Source organism: Kogia breviceps, chromosome 15 (assembly GCF_026419965.1).
Source record: "Kogia breviceps isolate mKogBre1 chromosome 15, mKogBre1 haplotype 1, whole genome shotgun sequence".
In the NCBI taxonomy this organism is placed as follows: Eukaryota; Metazoa; Chordata; class Mammalia; order Artiodactyla; family Physeteridae; genus Kogia; species Kogia breviceps.
Genome location: NC_081324.1, coordinates 26,502,192 through 26,521,235, shown reverse-complemented (window position 1 = coordinate 26,521,235; position 19,044 = coordinate 26,502,192). Strand labels below are relative to the sequence as shown.

The 19,044-nt window shown below is 46.4% G+C and overlaps 1 protein-coding gene across 1 annotated transcript in view; it reads right to left on the bottom strand.

Moving 5' to 3' along the window:
• LOC131742774 (lipoxygenase homology domain-containing protein 1) overlaps positions 1 to 19,044 on the bottom strand; it is a 94,753-nt gene that overhangs the window by 890 nt on the left and 74,819 nt on the right. Inside the window, exons 16-18 of the mRNA XM_067016124.1 lie at positions 13,153 to 13,323; positions 6,737 to 6,869; positions 5,217 to 5,375 (exon numbers count right to left, since the gene is read on the bottom strand). Of these exons, the coding sequence (XP_066872225.1) occupies positions 5,217 to 5,375; positions 6,737 to 6,869; positions 13,153 to 13,323 (463 nt within the window). The remainder of the gene's footprint in view (positions 1 to 5,216; positions 5,376 to 6,736; positions 6,870 to 13,152; positions 13,324 to 19,044) is intronic.

Below are 19,044 nucleotides of genomic sequence, written 5' to 3'. Positions count from 1 at the left end.
GACCCTGGGCATCCACAAGTGATTCCTTCCCCAGGTGACAGGCTCTTAGGGTGGGAAATGTCTGCATTAAAATGTGAAGATGGGTCTCGCTTATGTGAAAATTGACAGTCAGTGACATCTCCATATTTTTAGTTGCTCCTTGATTTTCCTTTTCTTTTTCCCCTCACACTCCACATCCGATCCACCAGCAATTCCCATTGACCCCATCTTCACAATAGGTCCAGAATCAGCCCACTTGAAAAAGTATGCGCTATCTCACTGTCCGCCCTGCTGCCCCTCTCATCTAAGTCACCACCATCTTTGACCTGGAACGTGTCAGCTTCCTAAATGGTCTGCCTGCTTCTCACTACCTATCGTGAATCCTCTCCACAGCATCCAAGTGATCCTGGGCAGATGTAAAAGCCCAAGAATGTCATCCTCCTGCGCAGAACCCTCCACTGGCTTCCCAGAATAAATAAAAATCACCACCTTACAAAGGCCTGCAAGACCTTACACGATCTGACCCTCCTCCCAGCGTTTCCCTTTCTGACTTGTTGTCTGCCTTTCTCTAAGCTCACTCCACGCCAACTAGGCTGATCCCCTTTTGCCCCTTCAAAGGAACTGATGAATGATTTTACCCACTGTGGTCACCTTCTGAGGAGCTATGGGATCCAGAACAAAAATCTCAGGCAAAGCCAAGTGGAAAAGTAGCTATGAAATGTATGCTCCCAAATCCCTCGCACTTGGCCGAGTTGAACTATGACTGTTGTGTGTGTGTTGCGTGTGCATACACACACACGCGTATGCTCATGGACAACATAGTACAAAGGGGTGCAAAGTACTTCAGTACAAAGTACTGAAGAAGCTACCACAAGCAGAAGCAAGTCCGGGGCCCAGAGAAATGGTCTTGGACCAAAGAGTCCCTTCTCTATCCCTCACTCCCGATGTTAGCCTCTGGGTAATGACAGTGAGTCCAATAATTACCAAGGAAGAAGTCAGAGGGCTCGGTGAGAAAACACTGCATAGGGTGTAAGGGGGCCTGGGGTCTGCCCCAGCCCTGCCACCTACTACCTATGTGACTTTGATTTTCCCATTGGCAGTGCTAGAGGTTTGGACTGAATAACTGCCATGTTTTTTTCCCCATCCAAATTGCTAATATTTTAACAGCTTTGGAAATAAGCAATCCTGGCACTGGCTAATGATTTCAGGAACGCAGCCCTGAAAGGGCATGCCCAGTGGTGCAAAATCAATTTTTAGATGAAAATACATAACAGCAAAAAGAACTTGGTTTTCTGCATGCTCACGAAATGCCTGGGCTTTGCATTCGTGCATCTCAACTCCCACAACAACCCTGAGTCATACGTAGACTTCGTCTTCCCATTTCACAGAAAGGAAATGAAGGCTTGGAGAAGAGAAGTCACTGCACAAGGTGACACAGAGCTGGGGTCCAGAGACAGCCTGCTTGGCCACCTGACGAGCCAGCCATTTAAAGACACTTCACAAGAAATCATTACTCTGTCTTGAGATCTCTCTGTCCCCAACTTGTCACTTGATAAATCTAGATTGTTGTTACATACTATACTTTCTAAGAGGGAGATATAATCGCATTCTTTGCTTAAACATTCACTTAAAATGTATTTCTTTATGCAAATGCCCACTAATATACATAATTCTATATAAATGCAAAAATCCTGTGATCATATGGGTGTTCTTCTAAATGCATTCTTTTTCTTTTCCTTTTTGCTTGGCTCTATCTCCTTTTTCTCTTTCCGTACCCTTCCTGCATCTCGCCTTTACCTCAGATAACCCATGTAACAGCTGTAGATGTATCTTGCCAAATTTCCCTCCATTTCACCCAACCCTGCACAGACCCACATAGACACAGACACATTCGGGACATCAGTGTTCCCTTTACAAAATGGCAACATATAATGCATTCTTTCCCATATCTTACTTTTCTCACTCAACAATACTTCCTGGGAATTGCTCCAAGTCTTCTGGTACATATTTAATTCTTTTTTTTTTTTGGAAATAAATGTATTTATTTATTTTTGGCTGTGTTGGGTCTTCGTTGCTGCGCTCGGGCTTTCTCTAGTTGCAGTGAGTGGGGGCTACGCTTCATCGCGGTGCACGGGCTTCTCACTGCAGTGGCTTCTCGTTGAGGAGCATGGGCTCTAGGCACGTGGGCTTTGGCAGTTGCGGCACACGGTCTCTAGAGCGCAGGCTCAGTAGTTGTGGCGCACAGGCTTAGTTGCTCTGCGGCATGTGGGATCTTCCTGGACCAGGGCTCGAACCTGTGTCCCCTGCATTGGCAGGCAGATTCTTAACCACTGCGCCACCAGGGAAACCTAATTTGTTGTTTGTAATGGCTGAAAAATATTCATGGGTGTAGATATAAGGAAATGTTTCCTAATAGACGTAATTATAAGATCACCAAAATGTGGGACCTCAGGGCTTTGTGGAGTTAAGACTCCAGCTGCAGAAGAGCATTCCAGGCTGTTGCCACTGGCAATGGGGGTAGGGTCATGGGCGAGAATAAAGGCAAGGCAGAGAATAACAAACAAAAAATATGAACCTGTTAAAAAAAACAAGTAGAATATGATCACACTTCTGTGAACAGTGTGTGTGTGTGTGTGTGAGACATTAGAAATACGCCAGAGAGAACAGGGTCACCAAATGCTCAAGATGGCCATCTCTGATGGGTAGGGCTTTAGAGAATTTTTACTTTGTTTTACACACTTTTTTTTTTTTGCCTTATTTGAATTTTAAAATGAGTATGTATTATATAGGATAACGGGATAAAACAACGATTCCACTTTGGGTTTTAAAAAAAGAAACAAAAGCCTCTCTGGGTGTCCTTCCATCGACGTCCTGAGGATATTAGTGATGAAAAAGAGCTGGTCAGAAACGCTGAAGAATAGGAGTCAGGACTGGAATCGGTTGGAACATAAAAATTTGAGATTGTTGTGTTTATGAGATTGAGATTAAATTAATTTGTATTTCATGGAAATCCAAATATTATGGTCCAACATGCTGGTTAGAAAGGAACTGTGGATCCATATACAGTGCTATTTAAGTGGTCTTTACATGGCAGAATTTAAATGTGTACTAGAATGGTGACATGTAAATAGCCACAATGATGGAACACCCCTGTAATGTCCCCTCTCTGTATAGATGTGATATTTTGTTGGGGGGAGGTTCTCATACACCAGGAATCACAGGCTTGAGACCAGCGCAGGTAGGTAGGCTGGAGTATGACTTCTGAGAGCCCTCCAGGCTGGAACCCTTGCCATCCTTCCCCTCCCACCAGACTCTAGAGAGCATCCAGCTCTCTTCCCTGAGAGGTGCTGGGTTATGGCCTGAGGCTACATGGCTGATCCGTGAGGGCTCTAGCATCTGGGTGTCTGCACTCCCTGCACCCACTTCCCTTTGGGAAGATCCCCACTCCATGGACATCCCTCCCTCCCCTTCCAGCCCAAGCACCATGCTGACAAAAGGCCACACTCTTGAGAATGTAGGAAAAGATGCTTCGCTGGAAGTGGCAGATTCTTTCCACTGGATGAAAAATCCTATAACGGCCCCAGGACTGTGGGATGGGAAGTTCTTTACCCCCTTCCTCCTGACACTAGAAGGTGCTGAGTGGTGCTGAGATCTTTGGCTCTCTCTCTCACAGCCAACACTGTGGGTTTAAAGCTAAATCAGGTGGTGACTTATTATTGTATTGTATTGTTTTGTTTATTTTGGGCATTTGCAGAGGCGCAGGCCCCTGTATCCCAGCTCTCAAGTCCTCGTCAGTATTGCTCCTAGCAGCCACACCCAGTGACTCCTACAGGATTTACTGTTGTTCTTTTCTCAAAAAGAGCAATAAATAACATTGCAGCCTGAGAGGGAAGCTGCTATGAACTGAGTCCTCTCCTCCCAAATTCACATGTTGAGGCCCCTAACCCCCAAAGTGATGGTATTTGGAGATGGGGGCTTTGGGAGGTAATCAGATTTTGATGAGGTCCTGAGGGTGGGGTCCCATGATGGGATTAGTGCCCTTATAAGAAGAGGAAGAGACGCTAGATCTCCTTCTCTCTTCCTCTGCCATGCGAGTACACAGTGAGCTAGGAAGAGAGGCCTCATAAGAACCCAACCCTGCTGACACCCTGATTTCTGACTACCAGCCTCCAGAACTGTGAGAAAAGAATGCCTGTTGTTTGAGCCACCCAGTCTGTAGATTCAGTTATGGCAGCCTGAGATGGCTAAGACAGAAGTTCAAATGTGAGAACCTTTCCTGCTTAATTCCCAAAGTGGAAGCTTGGTCAGAGGCAGCCAATTCCAGGGAGCCTGCAGGTGGCAGGTCGAATGTGGACAGACATTTCTCTGAGAAGCTGGGCTCCTGAAGGCTGGAGCCTGAAGCTGGGACCTGCCTGGTCAGGCAGGGCTGCTGCTTCTGTCCCATGTGCTTCTTGTGAAAGGCATTGCCAGGAGCAGGGCCAGGCCGGAAGGGGCACGAGGGGAGCTCGGAGGGGCCGGCAGTGGTTCTGGGGGGATGTCCAACTGCCTTAGTTGCTCTTTGGGCCTACCCTCCCCGAGGCATGCACTGCCCTTGGCCTCCCCTTCCTCATCTCCTGGTTCCTTCTTAGTGTCTTTCCTGCCTTCCAGAGCCTCAGGGCTCTTTCTGTCTGCCAACGGTGGTTACCAAGTGGTTTTAATTAGAAAAACTGATGGCTGTGAACTGTTACCCAGGTAACTAAGACCCTTAATCCTCCAGAAATGCCCGAGTCCCCAGAAGGCTTCCATGGGGGAAATGTAAATCTCCTTATCTGGGGTCCTCAGGGCCTGTGGGCCATGGGATTACCCCAGCTGGTCTCTACTGGGCCCACAAAATGACGGGCTTTCACTCTGACTGTGGAGCAGCAGGCTACAAAGCTGTATCTCTTTATCATTATACAGTGATAATGGGGGAAGGGAAGGAAAGACTCAGCTGTCTGGCCCTGTCTGACTGGCTCTTCTTTCCTTCCAAAGAAGCATCACTGGAGCACCCAAGGTCATCCAGTCTAGTCCCCTGCCTCTGGGGTAAGTCTGGTTCAGAAAGCTCAAGAACCAGTGTAGCTGCTTCTTCCCTTCCTGCCTCATATACCTCCTGAGTGAGGTGACCTCAGCCTCACACCCTGCCATCTGGTCTGGCCACAGGCCCTCCCCGCTGAGGGCGTGGCACTTCCTGGGGAAGAGGGCAGAGGCCCAGGACATACACGTTGCCGTACTCCATCTCGGTGATGGTGATGGTCTTGACGTGCCAGACCAGCTCTCTCTTGGGGATGAATCGGTCCCCCCTGGCGAGGTGGCCCACGCAGAGGGAGACAACGTCTCCCAAATAGACGCTGTCAAACTCAAATATGTCTGTGGTCCCCCTGCAGGATGCAAAGATATGGCCAGTGAGAACTGCTCATGCCCACTGAAAGAAGTAAGCATTTATTGAGTGCCAACTGTATCCTAAGCACTGTTCTGAAGAACAGAGATAGAATAGCAAGCAAGACCTGATGTCAGGTCTCTACTGCTTCAGGGTTCAGTCTAGTTTTGGAACAAGACAAACATAACCATTAAAAAGCCCTTCCGGCTACTTGGTCCCGGAATCAATGATTGGTAATATCAGATGGTGTTGGAGGTGGGTGAGGTCCTGGGCCTTGGGCATTGGGTTGAAGAGGGTGATGAGATTCAGAGAGCAGAGGCGGGGGAAGGGAAGAGTCCTCTGATGTAGATCTGACTTGGCAAAGTCAAGGGATGGGAACAGTGGGATTGGAGGTGCAGACATTTCTAGGGGGAGTGCTGACTTGGCTGGGTTCAGTGAGGGAAAGGGCAGTGGAAAAGAAGGGGGAAGTGCAGTCTGCGGGGGGTGTCAGCTCCGACCATCCCCACTCAGAGGGGGTTTGAATAGAAGGTACAGTGGGGTTATTGCAGGGGAAGACTTTCTGTAGGCAATTCTGGAGGGAGTGGGGAGATGAAGGGGGCTGCTGAGCAGTTCAGAGGTGGCTCAGACGTGCAGGAGGAGGTGAGAGTCTTTGGTGTGTGGCAGGCAGCCGGGAGTGCTGAGCGGAGGTACCTGTTACATGAGACCCAATTTTGATTTTCCTATAAAGCATCTTAGAGGCTCTCCCCTCCCTCCCTCCTAAAAGTCTACGCTGTCTTATATGATCTTTTTGCATTCTTATGGGTGAATGTCTCCCTTTTCAACTAGACTGTGAGCTCCTCATCTGCACGGACACAGGATAATGTCTGTGTGATTCCCGGTCCTGCTGCAGAGTGGGCTTGCTTTAATTAATTTATTAACTGATTTTTGTTGTAGTTTTTCCATTAACTCTTTAAAAATTGAAATACATTTGACATATACTATTGTGTTTGTGTAAATTTAAGGTGTACAGCATGTTACTTGGAAACATTTATATATTGTACTGTGATTGCCATTGTAGCCATAATTAGCACTTCTATCATATTACATAATTATCCTTTCTTTCTAGTAGTTGGAATAATATAGATTCTAGTCTCTTACAGGGGGCTCTCTTTAAATGACAGTCCCCTCTCTTCCCTCTTCTAAATCTCCTTGTTTCATGCCTTGGAGCTCGAATGGGGTTGGCACACAGTAGGCACTCAGTAAATTCTTGCTGGTTAGGCCCATTTGTATATTTATGGCCCCCACTAAAAGGGTTGGTTCTTGGGGCCCCTCTCTTACCCACCCCACCCATCCTCATTCCCCTGTGGGCACCCCTCTTCTTACTTCCTAAAGGCCCGCTGTCTAGAAGAATTTTCCACGAGAAACTCTTTGGATCGGTTCTTCCTGCCCTCCAGGATGAGCCAGACGTTCTCCCTGGTTTCGCCTCCGTTGCCGGTTTCTATGACGATCTCATAGGCTGTGGTGGAGAAGGTGGGAGAGGGTCAGCAGAGGGGAAGCAGCACCCACCATCAGAGCAGGAGCAAACTGGCCCCTCCTTGCAGGTCCTACATCTATCTGGTCTTAGATCACAGCCTTAAGGGGGTTGGGGTGGGGCGTAAGTTAAAATCGCTACAACTGAGGTGCTAGAAATAGAACCTGCCTCAATTTGGGGTCTAGAGTGGTGTCCTCATTTTATTTATAGTAGCAGTCTCTTTGCCTGGCAAGCATGGGAGCCACTGGGAGTGAAGGGCCAAACGCATCTGCCTCCAGGATCCATGAGGTGGGGGTGAGTTTTCGGAGAGACGGTGGGGCCTGGTTCTCAGGGATGGAAGAGTCGGTAAGCTGTGACGATGTGAGAGAGTGGCAGGGACATACATATACACACTACCAAATGTAAATTAGATAGCTAGTGGGAAGCTGCAGCATAGCACAGGGAGTTCACCTCTGTGCTTTGTGACCACCTAGAGGGGTGGGATAGGGAGGGTGGGAGGGAGGGTGACAAAAGAGGGAAGAGTTATGGGAACATATGTATATGTATAACTGATTCACTTTGTTGTAAAGGAGAAACTAACACACTATTGTAAAACAGTTATACTCAAATAAAGATGTTAAAAAAAAAAAAAAGAGTCTGTGAGATGCAAAGTGGAGAGGGTGTGTAAAGAGAAGGGAGGAGAGGCGGGGCCCAGCTACAGAAAGGGGAGGGGAAGATCCAGTTGCCTTGAACTTTCTGTAGCAAGCAGTCTCATTCCCTGTCTTGTCTCAGCTCTCACTCTGGTGTCCTGCTCAGCATCATGACCTCCCTCCCCGGCAGTTCCCACAAGCATGTCAGCATTTGCCAAGTGTCAGGACTGGGCTAGACTCTGGGCAACACTAGAACTCATCTCTAGCCCCAGACAGAAACACCGACTGCACCACAGGACAGAATAACCTTAAACGAAGGGCCAAAATAGCATGGGAGGGAGGGTAAAGCAGGTTCCCGTTACCTCTCAAACCTCACCTTCCAGTACTTTCTCCCTTGCTCGCTCCGCTCAGCCTCCGTGCCGTTCCAGAACAGGAGGCACACTCCGGCCTTAGAGCTCTGCCTTGAGCATGTCCCCTTTCCCTCCCCACCCCCACCCATGTTGGCTTGGCTCACTCCCTCCCCTCCTTCCTCCCTACTCAGATGTCACCTTCTCACAGAGCCTGCCAGACCACCCGAACCACACTTCCTGCCTGATTTCCCCAGCGCCTGCCCTACTGAGCTCTATTATCTTCTCTTATCACCTAGTACCTTCTAACATGCTAAGGAGTTTACTTATTATTTTATTGTTTATTGTGTTCCCCCCTCCCACTTGAATGTAAGCTCCATGAGGGCAGGGGTCTTCGTTTGCTCACTTATAGATCCCAAGAGCCCAGAATAGTGCCTGGCACATAGGCACTCAATAAATATTTGTTGAGTGAACAATGAATGATTGGGCTAATTGCAGTAAGCTTCATGAAGAAGATGGTGTATGAGCTTGGCCTTGAAAAAGAGCCATGATTATGATCAGCAGAAAACGGAGGGATGCTCTAGGAGGAGGGAACAGCATAAGGAAAGATACTGAGGGGCGTGAGAGGGGCTTGAAATCTACATGATCCAGCCCCACTCCCCAGGGACCAGGCTGGGATGGAGCTGGCACACAGGAGGACACAAGGTTTGTCTGGAGGTTTCCCTGTGCATACAGCTCTTGCCGCAGTAAGTGAATCATTGAGGATTCAGCATTCTGGATCCAAAGGGATAGTTTGATCTCTGTGCTTTCATCTCAGAGATGTGATAAAGATAATTAGAAGGGATGGCTGTGCCTACAGCTCAATGTAACAACAATCCCGGCGTCTCAGCAAACTGTTGCCTTTGTGACTTCTCTCAAGTCACAGGTAGAATGAATCAGGGCAAAAATGCCCACGATAGGGGAAGAGATCCACAGGACAAGCCCTGGAAGAAGAGCGGGGCTCGGCAGGCCCGACCGTTCACAGCCCAGGGACGTAAAATGGCTGAGCCACTGCCCACGGCTTGAAGCCATTGCAGGGAGGGGGTGGCCCCACTGCCATTCTGCTTTCCCAGCAGCCAGTAAAGTATTTCTGCAAACCGGACACCTGTGAATTCAAAGTGGATCCTGGGCATGGTAGAGGAAATGGCTTGTCAGCGCCCAGGAGAGGAGGCAGGGAGCGCTAGGAACCTACTTGCTCTCTACGATCAACTCAAGTGGAACATTTGAGAAGCAGTGCATGTGGATCATAAGCAATCCTCTCCTCATGGCCCCGGGGAGAAGGTAGAGAAGGAAAGTGTGTAAGTGAGGACACTTAGACAGATTAGAAACAAATGTGGCCAGCTGCATCAACGGTCTTTCAATCAGCGTATGTCCACCTTGGAAAGTCATTTCATCAACGGCTTGATGAAAATGTGGAAGGCATGACTCTCAGTTTTGTTTATAGGTTGCTGGGAAGAAAGGACAGAGGGGGACCAGGGACCTGAAAGAGTGGGGTCGGTAGGAGCCCAGCCTAGGAGGGGTCCCTATGAGGCTCGCCCCGGGGCCAGCACCCACACAGGACCAGCCTGGCTGGAGAAAGCGGCTCAGCAGCCACCGTGTGAGTCACCCACATGAAGGGGCCACCAGCAAAGCCAGTGAATGTGGTTCAGGTGGCAGGAGAGGAGAGAGGAGATCTGGCCACCCCTGACATCTTGCCTGGACTCTGGGTGTGGCACCCTCAGAGGGAGATGAACCAGCAGCAACCCAGGATGCACCGAGAGGATCCAACATCCCATCAGGTGAGCAGCTCCCGAACAGACAGGTGTTTGCCTTGTGTCCAGGACTTCAGGGGCACGTGATTCCATGCAGGAGCCCAGAGGATGCCTTGGCACCTGGTGGGTGTCAGGACCTTACTCCTCCACGTCGCCTTCCCCACCTCACATTGTCAGGACCCTTCTCTGGCGAGCTCCTACCATGTGGTTTGCATGGGGCTGAGAGTCCCGGGCCTGGCGAGTCACACTTATTCCCTAAGAGACGCTCTCTTCCCTTCCACCGAAGCTGTGAAGTTAGAAGGCTGTGGGGTTGTGGGTACCAATTGCCATCTTCTCATGATGTAGAGAAAGAAACAGTTAAGAGGAAAAGGGGGACAAAGACATACTAAAACCATTGTAGCCTCTGGAGACAGCCAAGTCCCAGCCAGCTCCACCTGAAACTTCCAAGTTCTGGGAACCAATATGCTCCCTTTTTGCTGGAGCCAGCTTAGGGGTGGGGTTCAGGCATGTACAAGCAAGGGTCCTGACCACTTCTGAAATTTTCTGTTTGACCCCATCCCATTGGGTCTGCCAAAGGATAGAAATTTCAAGCACATAAATATAAAGATGAATTTTTTAAAAACAGAGCTGCCTTGTGGAGCAGAGTCTTCCATCCTTGGGGAGTTGGCCATCAAGTTGGACAGCATTTGGGCTGGAAATGTTGCAGATTAAGGCTGACTGAGCAGCCCTAAAAGGCTTCAAGTGTGGGTGGATAAGAAGGAGAAGGGCTGTAAAGAGGGAGACATTGGTCTTGTTGGAGGATGTTCCAGAGAAAGAGATGTTTTTGTCCTCCCAGGTGTGCATGTATGTATGCATGCGTGTGTGTGTGCATGCATCAGGGTGTGCATGTATGTGTGTGTGCATGTGTATGCACATATGAGCATGTGAATTCTACTGTTCAGGACTTAGCCTGGATTGATTACAACAAAATCTCTGGGGTGAGGCTCAGACATCAGTATTATTTGCAGGTTGCCAATGGTTTTCAGCTTTGCCTGCACATTGGAATCACCTGCAGAGGCAGATGCTTGCAGAGGATGGGGAGCAGCTTTAGGAACTGCTAACAAGAGTTGGAGGTGAAGGCAGAAAACAGGGGGCTAAACAAGGTGGGGCAATGGATCAGTCTGGAGTACCAGCCAGGCCCAATATGGCTGCGGTGGTGCGATGAGTCCTGGTCTAGGAATCAGGATATATGAGTCCTAATAGCTATGGCTAGGCCTTAGACATGTCACTTCACCTTTCTGGTTTTCCTTACCTATGATATAGAGGGGTGAATTTGCCCCCTATCTAGCTCATAGGGCGGGAGTGGGGTGGCGAGGACCCGGTGAGAGCAGGGGATGTGTGGAATGCTTTCACACACGTGAAGCTCTGTTCAAGTATGAGAGCGTGTTTATTCTCACAAGCCAAGTGCCCAGAGATGCCCCTGGGGACACAGACACAGAATGTAAATGCCACGAGGGCAGGGTCTCTGCTTTATTCATTAGTGTGTCCCCAGAACCCACACTAGGCCGTGGCACTTAGTAAGTTTTCAATAAATGTTTGCCAAGTGGTTAAATAAAATTAGCTGAGGGTTGAAATGATTGGCTTGAACTGCGTCCCTGGCTCTCCCCAGGATAAGCCTCCATCTTAGGACATGGGTGTCACTGTCTCTCCCCCTGTGGGCAGTCTAGAGGGTGCCACTCTGCCCTCTGCAGGCTCCTAGTAAAGACGGACTGATCCAGGCCATCTCCTGGGCTCCGTGTCCCTGCCCTCCCATCTCTAGCCCACACACATCCTTCTGGAAATAATGCAAGTGCCGCTTCCCCTCTGCCAATCTCCCTGCCAACCCAAATCCCGTAGGTCTTAGCAGCTGTTTGGCAGGAAATCTGGGAAGGAAGCTCAGTGGTTATTCTCCCAGCCTCACGAATCTCTTCTCCCCTGAACACCAATGGCCCAAGGAGCCTCTATTGCTTGTGCTGGCCTTTATATATTAGCCTCTCCCTCTAATGAGATTGTGAGGCTCTAAGGAAAACGACTGACTGCATCTTCTTCCATTTGCTGAGCACTAACGACTTGTGTACCTACTAAGTCCCAAAGCCTAGAGAGCTGCAGAGGGCTACAAACATGAGTGGTTTTGTCCTTGATCTTTGGGAGCTTACAGTTGTGTAGGGAGAACTACACATGGACAAAGGTCAATACAAATAAATTAGAAATCACAAAGCAGTGTGCATAGCACTTAGCATATAAAATAAAACAGGGCCCCCAGTAACTGCCCAGTAAGTGCAATTACAGAAGCTGAGAGTTCACCCTCTGAATTAGGGCAGGAATCCCCATGCAGTAAAGCTGATAGATGAGTAGTTGGCCCTTGTTTGAATGCTCCCAGGGACATCAGTGTTCACTACCTCTCGAAGTAGCTAAGTACATCATTGGGTAGTTTGGATGGCATGGTGGAGAAGGCTGAGTGACTTTCCACCAAGGATCCATGCTTCCCTTGCCACGTGGTGTACAGTGCTTGCCAGGGAGTGACTGTCCAGCCAGGTATGGCATTACCCAGATGCCTTTACACCTAGGTGGAGCTGCATGACTAACAGAATGTGTTAATATGTTAAGAAGGTAGGGGAGCGTGCCTTCTCCACGCTCTCTTTTCCCTCTGCAAGAAATGTGGGAGTCATGTGTTGAAAATGGCAGACAGATGAGAAGAGCTTGGGTCCCTGAATCACAGTGTGGAAGGCCTCTTGCCAAACACTCGCACTGGACAGTTTATTACGTGAGTGAGAAACCAATTTTGTTGTATTTAGCCATTGAGATTTGCGGGTTTATGTCTTCATGCAGCTAGTGTTACCTTAATAACTAAGGTTGGAAAATCCTTTCTTCACATCAGGCTCTGCAATTGATAAGCCTTTGTCAAATCTGTTGGATGCAGATACTAGCATCTGTATTAAAGAAACATTTCCCTGGTCCTGGATGGCCGTCCACCTTAGGGACCAATTACTCTTTCCCTTTAAACATCCCCAGAGGAAGGAACCAAAGAGAAAGTGGTTGGTGGAGAAGCTGGCTGCCCTGCACATTCTGTTTCCAGGAAGGCTTGATTCGGTGGCTGTTGTCATAGACATCAGTTGGAGAGAGTCCATGACAAAAAAGTAAACCAGAGAGAGCATCACATCAAACTGCCCAGCCCAGCCCTCAGAGCAGAGTAAGCTTGTCCCCTGTGGGTTTTCCTCTACCTAATTAGTCCCTGTGATTTGGGGCCATGAGCTGGTGCCAGTATCTTGGCTGTTCCAGGTCCACGAAACAACATTTAGGGCACTTAATTATGCACCTCTCCAATATTATTTCCTTCATTGGGCATTGATTCCCCTGCAGCTGTACGAGTTCCTTCTTTAGATTTTCCAACACTGTTCCCACCTCCCTCCTGAGCTAACTCTCGTTTAACTGAAGATTCAGCCCAGGCTGAATCGAAGCAGGGCCCACCGGTCTCCCCACGTACTGGTCTCCTCCAGCTCATCGTGGATCTCATTGTTGGCACAGGCAAAGTCACGGACTGTCTGCCTGTCGCCCTCATTCTTGGAGAGCCAGCAGTCACATTGGAAACGGAAGGTCTCATCGCGGGAATTGTCCTTCACGTCGACATAGCTCAGGTGCCAGCCAGGAAATATCCCTGTAGGAAAGAGACATGGGTACTGGGAGCTGAACGTTCTCTCGCTCCCCTATCAGACTTCCACTCTCCCTGCCTGCTGGCTGTGTGGCCCCGGACAAGTTCTCTGTCCTCCTGGGCCTTTGTCTCCTTGTTGATGAAATGAAGGGTTGGGTTAGATTATCTCTGAGACACTTCCAGCCCAGAGGCTATAATTCTCTTTGCAAAATCCTTAACTTGGGTTCATGAACTCTTAGAGGGTCTGTGTATATCCTTTAATATGTATATTTCCATAGTATGTCCACAAGGCAACCCTACAAGGAAAGCATGTATATATTCTAGTCTCACATCTTGCCTTCTCATGCCACTTGGGGCCGTGGGGGCAGTCCCACTGTCCCCACCAAAAAGCCATTCTCTAGGATCAGACACTGCTCAAAGCAACAACTCTAGATCTTGCCATTGGTTTCAAGGGTTATAAACACAAAGAGACACACAAAGGTGGACACACACTTCCAGTCACCCAGTCCGCAGGGAGTAGATATTAAGGCTCATGGACAGAGTATACATACTGGCAGTCCTAGTGTAGCTTCATTCCCAGTGTGAAAAGTACTTCATATGTTTTAAAACATAGATCTTTACTGAAAGTGGAAAACAGTGAGTCCTAAAACAAGTTAAATTTTAAAATAGTTCTGTCGAGTTAAAAAGTGGTGAGTTATTTTATCAACAAAATTTCTTTGGCATGCATATTTTAAGTTTTATTTAATTTCAAAATGTAAACAACAAATGGTTAGTAATAAATGGAAATAACAGAATCCGAAGCAAGATATCTGGATTCATACCCAGAGCTGCCATATACATGCTATGTGACCTTGGGCAAGTTACTTCACCTCCCTGTTCCTCATCTTCTCAGAATTACATAAAATATAAGTTCAAAAAGATTAAGAAATGATGCAAAATATTTGAGTAGCAACAGTCTGGGTATTCGTTTCAGTGGATAAATGTGGGCTTCAAACTGTTCGAGTGTTTACATTCTATTAGATACACTTAAGGTGCTTTATTTTAAAATGTCAGTATTTATGATAAACTTTTAAAAACTCAATAAATATATTTACTTTCCTGCATTAGGGCCAGTTCCATCTGTAAGTTTGTAAATTGGTTGCTTTCTGAGATGATTCCTGATACTATCATACACTAATTAAACTGCTTAATAAGGTTCAAAGTATTCAGTCTAGAGATGGTGCATGTCAGACCCATGGAAGCAGTCCTAACAGGCTTCCAGAGTGGAACATAGGAAAGAAGAGGGAGTGAAGAGGGAGGCAGAGGAAGAGAAGACAAATCGTTGGTCCTGTTGGAAGATGTCCCAGTGGAAGACATTCTTTGTGCTCCCCCAATCCCCTACCGTGTGTGTGTGTGTGTGTGTGTGTGTGTGTGTGTGTGTGTGTGAGAGAGAGAGAGAGAGAGAGAGAGAGAGAGAGACAGAGAGAGACAGAGAGAGAGACAGAGAGAGAGAGACAGAATATGAATGAGGTGTTTCCCTGTCCAGGCCTTACCCAAATCAACTACAACAGGATCTCTGGAGTGTGACCCAGGCATCAACAGTCTTTAAAGCTTCCCAGGTGATTCCAATGTGTAGCCAAGGCTGAGAACTTGAGCCTGCATGGCAATTACCTGGAGGGCTTTGTTAAAACAGATAACTGGGCCCCACCCCCAGAGATTCTGATTTAGTAGGTTTGTAGTGGGGTCCAAGAATTTCTTTCTCTAACCAGTTCTCAGGCGCTCCTGGTTCTGCTGGTCCCAGAGCCACACCTTGGCTTAATGTATCAGAGTCATCTCTTCTCCTCCAGGATGATGGTCTCTCTATGATATCACGGCAATAATGATCAATGGGAATCAATGAGAATTTTGTGTTAGTGTGTGCATGAGTGTGTGTGAGTGTTAGTGGAGGGGGATGACATTAACCGGAGAGGTGGGTCATCATGAGATCACTTCTATTGCTGGAATGCACTCTTCACCCTGCTGTACGTCCTGAGCAGATTTCACTCCTGAATTACACTTCTTGAGCTCCAGGCAGGGTGGTGACAGAGGAAAGCAGTGGGCTGATGGGAAGGGTATATTCTGGGCTGGCTTTGACTTTATCCACAGGCAATTCAGTGCCCCAGTGTGTGGCTGAAGAGAACCAGAGGAGGAGCCTACCTGGCCCGGGTTGCCCTGGTGCTTCTTGGCAGGTTGCTCCCTTCCCTCTGCATCCCCCTTTCCTCTCTCTGAAAGCATGGCATTGTCTCAACCCATCCGCCGTTCTCTTTTCAAGTTTGATTCTGCAAAGAAACTTCTTCCATGGTAAATAGCAGGCTAACCCCAACCATAAAGAAGCTTCATTCTCAGCTTCATGCTCACTGCTTATTTAGTTGCCTTGTTTTGGAAATGTTGGATGTGATTAACAGGGATCCTACAACAACTTTCTAGACGAATAACCTATCAAACATGGGAACAGGCAGCCCTGGGCAGGCTGATGCCATGTGGCTGGGTTCTGCTGGGGAAGGCACCAGAGAAGTTGACAGACCCACAGTTATAGCATGGCTAGTTGTGTGGCCAGCACTACCTGGATGGTCTCCACCATTGACCAATAGGGAACCATCTGAATCGCACCATTAGAGAATCCATTTCTTTACAAAGTCTCCTCTTTTAGAGTTCTACTTTATTTTTTTACACAAATATAGCAAACACCCCACACTGCCTGACATCTTACCTTTTCACTCACAATCTATATCAGTACATAAATATCTGCCCGTTCTTTTTCACAGTTGCATGGTATTCCATTGTATGCACACAAAAGACATTTTCTACTTTGTTCTTATTGATGGATAATTAGTTGCTGGTTTAACCAGACTGAGTTCTATATGCAATGGTATAATTACTATCCTTCTACATGCATCATAGTGATCTTTTAAAATCATAAATCGGATTTCGTGACTTCTCCATAGAAAGCCCTTCAGTGGCTTCCCAGCACTCTCAGAATAAAATACAAACAGCTCACCAACAACACTAAGAATCGACATGACTTTGTCCCTTTCCATTCTGATTTAATTTCACACTACTTGCAATTTTACTTACTATATTTCACTTACACTGGCCTTTTAGTACCTTAATATATGAAATCCAGTCTTGCCTTGGAAACTTTGCATATACGTTTTTGTCTGCCTGGAACAATATACCCCAGGCTCTGAATGCCCATAGTGTTTCATCACTGAGGCGTCAGATCAAATGTCCTGTCTTTGGGAAGACCTTTCCTAACCACACTATTTGCAGAGGTTTCCTCATCCTCAATTACTTGCCATCACATCAACATATACCCATTTCACAATCTGAAATTATTTTGTTTTTATTTCCTTGCACATTGTCTATATATTGTCTGTCTTTTACTAGGTTGTAAGCCCCATGAAAGCAGGGGTCTTGCCTGATATATCCACCACTATATTTTAGTGCCTAGAGCAATGCTTAGCACATTATTCAACAAATGTTTATTGAATGCATGAGTGTGCACTATTAGTGAATAGGGAAGAACAAGGAAGAAGGACACTGGTGGTAACATTCTGTGAGTGGAGGGGGAAAATAACTCAAAGCCCCACCAGGGAGCAGTGACCTGCCCTAGTAGAATTGATTATTTTATCCCAAATGTCCTAAGGTTTACTATAAGAAAAAAGCTTAAAAACAGAATGAGCATGGGGTCCCAATCTTTCCAGCCAAGAGAGGGCAGATTCTGAATGGGAGCGAGACTGACTGCTACATGCTTCCTGGATTTCATCATGCCATCTACTACCTGCGATACCTCAGTGGCCTTCCATGCCTGATGGGAAAAAAGGGCCCAGTTCTGTGTTTTCATATGTAGGGCTTTCTTCACCCTGTCTCCATACACTTCATTCCTTACCTCAATAAGGAAGACCCCTAATGCAAATCCTCCACCCTAGTTAGATAGATTTATTCAGCACCACTTTAGCATTTCCTTCCTCTTCATTAAGGTTCAAAGCTATTTCCCTGCCCTAAATTCCCACCTATCCTCTGGACAACTTAGGCCCCACCTCCTCCATGAAACCCTCCAAACTCCCCAGTCCCATAGCATCCATCATCTGTCCACTCACTTGGCTATGAACACAGATGGCTTGAGAAATCTTTGCTATTGAGATCAAGAACATGAACTAACTCTTTTATGGTGATTTTATGTTGTATGTCTGACTTCTCCAGTTAGATTTTAAGGTATGGGAATCATGTCTTATGACTTCTTGATTGCATCACAGGGATATTGACTTAATTCTCAATACACATAGAATTGATAAATTATATTTACTTTCTATAGTGAACTCTCAGGTTTGTTGTGTTTTTTTTGTCAAGCTAAGGTCCATGTGGGTAAACAAAATTTCTTAAACAAGATAAATAGATGGTTTGAAATGAGTTATGGAACCATCACAGTCCTAGCTATTAAAGAATACAAGAATCTAGCTATTATTCTTCCACAAACACTTTCACATGTACATCATCCAAACTAGGATGACCAGAATGACACACATGGATTTGGCAAATCTGGACTGCATTCTCAGCATACCTACCATACTGAACGTATTAACAATATCTCCATGCCTCAGTTTCCTTACTTAAGCCATGTGACTGGGTTAAAATATGTGATTTCTGTGGTGCTTTATATTTCTATGAATTTATATTATTCAAAAGAAAATATATAAATTCATTCTGTGATTAAAAAATTCTTCATTTCATCAGAGTTTTCAGAGGAAGTAAGCAAGAAGAACAAGATGAATTAGAAAATAAACACTGTTATAATTTGTTCAGTGTTGTAAAAGCTATCTGGGTGATTGGAATTAAGGGGAAAAATTAATCATTTATCTTGATTTTCATCTATGAACTATATTTCATGGTAATCAAATAGCCTGAGGGACAATTTTTTACAGAAGAATTCTAGCTAATAAATGGATAAGAAATAACAATTAGGAAATCATTTGTAACCCTAATTGATCATCACTGGGAGAAGCCATTAGATGAAGAGTGATGGGGGGAACTTTACAATGGAGGAATCAAGTAGACAACCCCTGGATCCACCATTAGATGTGAGCCTCAGTAAGACTGAGACAGCTGCGATGTAATATGAAGGACACAAGTCCAATTTTAAAGTAGCCTTGATACCGCCTATAAGGCATTCTTGCCAAAGAATCTTGAACCTGAAGCTAATCAAGCCTTTAGAGCTGACCTCCAGATTGTAGGAAATACGGGGAATATGGAAACAATGATACCGAGAAGAAGCAAACAGGCAGGTCTGGAGTGTGGAAATTTTATAGATCATTGGACCCATTTCCTTCAACAGTCAATGGCATGAAAAAATAAAGGGATTAGGTATGGCTCTTCATTAAAGGGGGCTAAAGAAGCAACAACTAAATATTCTGTGTGGACCTTGTTTGCATCCTGATTCACAGAAAACCGAAAGTACAAAGACATTTTTTATGTTATTAAGGAAATTTGCATATGGAGTGGAAATTGGATGACATAAGTAAATCATTGTTAAGTGTGATAATGGCATTGAGAAAATATCTACTTTTAAAAGAGAAGCATACTAAATATGTTTGGGCGAAATTACATGAGGTTTAGGATTTGATTTTATATCTTTCAGCAACCAAAAAGAAGCCAAAAAAGAAGAAAACTGTTAAAAGGGTAAAGCAGGTATGACAAATCATGTGTTGAATC